The sequence below is a fragment of the Oreochromis aureus genome, linkage group 3, assembly GCF_013358895.1.
Source record: "Oreochromis aureus strain Israel breed Guangdong linkage group 3, ZZ_aureus, whole genome shotgun sequence".
NCBI lineage: Eukaryota > Metazoa > Chordata > Actinopteri > Cichliformes > Cichlidae > Oreochromis > Oreochromis aureus.
In genome coordinates this window covers 63,762,712-63,767,034 of record NC_052944.1, presented here as the reverse complement: position 1 = coordinate 63,767,034, position 4,323 = coordinate 63,762,712, and the positions used below count along the sequence as shown (strand labels likewise).

At 42.9% G+C, this 4,323-nt stretch overlaps 1 protein-coding gene across 1 annotated transcript; it reads right to left on the bottom strand.

The window, feature by feature from the left end:
* Positions 1-504: 504 nt before the first annotated feature.
* Positions 505-4,045, bottom strand: LOC116325060 (butyrophilin subfamily 1 member A1-like). Its single transcript, XM_031745872.2, has 2 exons — positions 3,664-4,045; positions 505-2,805 (listed from the first exon to the last, which is right to left on the bottom strand). Exons 1-2 carry the CDS (start codon positions 3,716-3,718, stop codon positions 2,288-2,290), a joined length of 573 nt encoding a protein of 190 aa, XP_031601732.2. The 5' UTR covers positions 3,719-4,045; the 3' UTR covers positions 505-2,287.
* Between the last annotated feature and the right edge of the window lie 278 nt (positions 4,046-4,323).

Below are 4,323 nucleotides of genomic sequence, written 5' to 3'. Positions count from 1 at the left end.
TAAGACCTGAACCATCAACACAGCGACCATGAATAAATCAGGAAGATGACACTTGAAGATGAGCTGACAGAGTGACTCTGAAGGTGAGGAGCATCCAAAATCATGCAATGTACCACTGACAGACAGAGAGAGGACAAAACATCAAGAGAAGTTAGCTAAACAATTCAATTACATTTTATTTATATATCACAAAACCACAACAGCAGTGGCCTCAAAGCACTTCATATTGTGAGGTAAAGACTCTACAGCAGCGGTCCCCAACCTTTTTTGCGCCACGGACCGGTTTATGCCCAACAATATTTTCACGGACCAGCAATGAGGTGTCGCAGATAAATACAACAAAATAAAACTAGTGCCGGTACCGAAAAAAAGAAGATTTATCATAACACACGTGAAAAGACCCAGGAAAACCGAGTTAACGATAAAAACGATAACAAAATAACGCTGAAAACCGATAAAAACCCTGAAAACCATACATTTCACACCTGAGCCTCAACTCTCGCGGCCCGGTACCAAACGACTCACAGACCGGTACCGGTCCGAGGCCCGGGGGTTGGGGACCGCTGATCTACAGTAATAACAACGATCCACATCTGTGCTTTACCACGCCAACTGTGCAAAACTTTGTAAAGACATCAGGAATAAACAGCAAACACAAGAGATGTATACCGTCAAGAGGAATACACACACAAACAATAGAGAGGCACATTGGAGAACAAAGTGCTTGGTAGCAGTGCAGAAGGTCTGAGTATAGAGTCTGTATGTGAGTGTCCTGAGTGATGATGGTCACTATGATCATGGCTCAGATTGGTGAGGTGGGTGGGCAGGGGAGTGTTTGTTCACAGTCCAGGGGAAGATTGTCCTCATCAGTGAGCAGAATCAGTTTAAGTCAAGATTTTTTTTAATTCAAGTCCCTGTTCATGCTGCTCAGAGTATTAAACACTTGTAAATTGTACATTTGTAAACTTCTTATAAAATATTTTATCTCATGGAGTTGTAAAGTGTTCAGTGACAAATACAGCACAGTGTTTGTACCATTATTAAAATAGAGGAAAAACACATGAGCCATACAGCTGTTTAGCACCAAATAATCACTTTTAGAAAAAAAACAAAATATTTTGCAGCACCTCAAACATTTTTCCAAAAATATTAGTTATTAAAATAGCTCAGAGTTACAGTTTAATAAAAATAATTGCACTTTAGCTGTGTTGTAGTTATATTTTCTCCTGTAGTCATTTACACTTTGGGGATTGAACCATCAACTCAAACTGTAACAGTAACAGCAGACTCAAGAATCAGGTGACATTTCAGTGCAGCTCGTTTCCAGCTTCATCGCTCTGCAGGAGATCCTCACGGGTTTGTTTGTCTCTGATCTTTGTGTTAGAAGCAACGGAGACGACAATAATCAGTAAGCGGTACCCCTGACCTGACAAACCACCTGAAAACTGTTCCAGTAAGGTCTTCTGCCTGCTGTGTTCTCCACATGTGATGGCTCAAAAAGGCCTGCCTATCACATGGGGCATTGTTTTGAGGGTCTGCGGCCACCCTCGGTCAGTATTTTGAACCCATTGAGATATGGTTGGCAGCTTCCGCAGGCGATGCCTAACCGTTGTTACGGGGTTTAGTAGGTGGAAAGCCTACAATTTGGTGATCCAACGGTTACGGACTTGATTAATTGTTTTGGTTATCGTAGTCATTTGACAAACCACAGGTTTGTATTTATTGGTTACGGCCCGAGCAGGGCCTCCTCCTGAAGATGACAGTGTGGGCGTGTCCTACACTCTCTTCTCCCTGAGGTGCCACCTTTCTCTTTTACACAGCTGACTCACATCAGTAATTAAAAGTATTTAAGCCCAGGGAAAGGTGAGCTCTGGGCCAGAGTGCCATTTGTGTGGTTGTAGCTGGTGAGCTGTGTGGTTGACGTTTGCACATAGTGCGCTTCGTTTGGTGATTGTTTAGTCTTGCCAGTGTTTGGTGACCAAACCTTTTTCCACTTACTCTTCAGTTAATTGACCAACACTTGAGTTCTGTTTTGTTTCTTTAAATGGTGATAGCAGCTTGTCCGTCTCTTTTAGTTAGTATTAATAGAAACTTTAATAAAGCTCTTTAATCCCTTTTGCCTCCTTTCTCCTTTTTCACACCAGCACTTTTTCTGTGTCAGAGCTTTCTGTCTAACATTTAGACTCCAATAACTGCATCTGAGAGCAACTTAGGGTAAGTATCTGCACTGAAAATATTTAGGATGCAGACTGGAGCAGACGGGGATCAAACCACACAAACCCTCCCATTAGTAGTGAACCTGCTGTCCCACCTTAGCTACAACCACCCCAAAAAGAAAAAACAATGCGGTTGCTACAATCACTGTAATCACTATTGCTGCTATCTGTCCAACACGCCACTTTTCTCTCTCCATGTTCCCTCCAACATCCCTGTTTTCTCTCTCAGTCTTTCCTCCACCCGAGGTATCATTAGTAGTCTGTTCCACCCTGACAATGATGGAGCTCCGCTTGTCTCTCGTTCTCCTCGTTGCAACCAAACACTCATATCTGCCCGTATCATTGAAGGTGACTTCCTTCAGAATCACTGAAACGTCTCCATTCTTCATCTCCGGGTCTCTCAGCTTCACCCGGCCTTTGTAAGACGGATGCTGATATTTTTCATAGGAGCGCTGCTCTCTGTAGTAAAACACGTAGTCTGTCAGCTCAGGTCTGCTCCACTCCAGCAGCTCGATGGGAGCATCTGCAAAACCCCAACACTGGAGAGTGACGTCCTCTCCCTGCTTCACTGTGATCACCTCCTGTGGATCTAAACCACAACAGAACAACAGTCATTAGTGCTTCAGCTCAAAGGAAACTACAGTGAAAAACCCTAAAATGGTCACGTCGAAGCAAAGAGTTTCATATGTGATGAGTGGACACACAGACACATCAAACATGCAGGTGAGACTGAAAACACGCAGATCTGCGGAAAGGGATTTAAACTAAGGTCAAACTTCCAAAAGAGGCTTTTTTGTCAAAACATTTACAGCCGACAAGATTAAAGTTATTTTGAATGAGAGAAGTTGTCATGAGAAATTACAATAAATTATTCCCATAAGGGTCGCTTCATCCACACTGCTTTTGATTTTAAGACATTGATCAACGACAAGTCCTCAAAACTCTGAGACAGATCATCACGTTTCCCTGACAAACCTTTGACCAGCTTCCATCGTCAGACGAAACTCCAAATACGTATCAGAGGATGACTAACGTCCAACTCAGGCCACAAAAACTGAACCCTCGACAGGGGAAAAACACCACCACGCCGAACCTCCTCTGGGAATCCCAGCACAGAGCAGAAATCTGACAGGTGGCACTGGTTACCTGCACGTTTGAATTAATTTTACATTCATGTTCATATATCATCTTCTGATGATGACAAACCAAAACACGCAGATCTGCTGAATTTCGTAAACTTTCTCAAAGTTTACGAAAACATTCGTTTGTCACCGACGATGATGACGAACTGGCGGGTCTGTTACTAACAGCTGAAATCTGCGCTGAGGAGAACAGACACGGTCACATCCATCCTAACTTCAAGCCACTGCTGGCGCAAAATTAATTAAATTAAAAAAAAAAAATACAAAACACACAGACATAAATCAGCCAGGTTATGTTTGTTTACCGTTTGAAAGTGAAGTCCAGATCATCGAAAAGCACACAATCCACGCGAGCGACATTCCTGTAGAAGATCGCGGCGCAATCACCTAATGAAACTGTGGAGTTGTGGCGGATCGATCGATGTACGAGACTAATTACATCGATAGTTTAATGTCCGTTTTCTCTCTTGTGAGCACTGACGCGATGTGATTGAAGAGGAGACCTGTCTGTGTCTGTGTAGGAGGCGCTGCTTTCACAAGTCAGACCTCAGCAACCGCAGTTTGTTCCGCCTCTCCTTTCTTTCATTGTACTGTCTTTATAAATCTTTTTCCTTTGTAAGGCTTGTTTCTTTCCAAAGGTTTCCAAAGGCACAAGCGCGCACGGCAATTTTAACGTGTGCATGAGCTGTTTCCTCTCTTATCTTTGCCGAAGCACTTGTTCACAACACGTGTTCGTGGGGGCAGCGCTCCCTCGCTACTGATGCTGCACGTCCAACACAACAAAGATCGTTTGTGGTACCGGAGTCTTACTCTGGTCAGATTTCAAACCCAAAACAGTTTAACCGTTTTTAGCACAAATTTACTTCTAATGTTTATTAACTACGAACGTATTTATCACAAATATACAGGATATAATATGGTTCAGATTTGCTTGAATATAATGACTCTTCTGTGTTAACTGTGAA

What these genes read in the sequence shown, in the direction of transcription:
- LOC116325060 (XM_031745872.2), bottom strand. Translation starts at nt 3,718, where the DNA reads ATGTCGCTCGCGTGGATTGTGTGCTTTTCGATGATCTGGACTTCACTT. An exon ending in CTGGACTTCACTTTCAAACG is followed by an intron (nt 2,806 to 3,663) that starts GTAAACAAACAT and finishes GTTGTGGTTTAG; the next exon opens with ATCCACAGGAGGTGATCACA.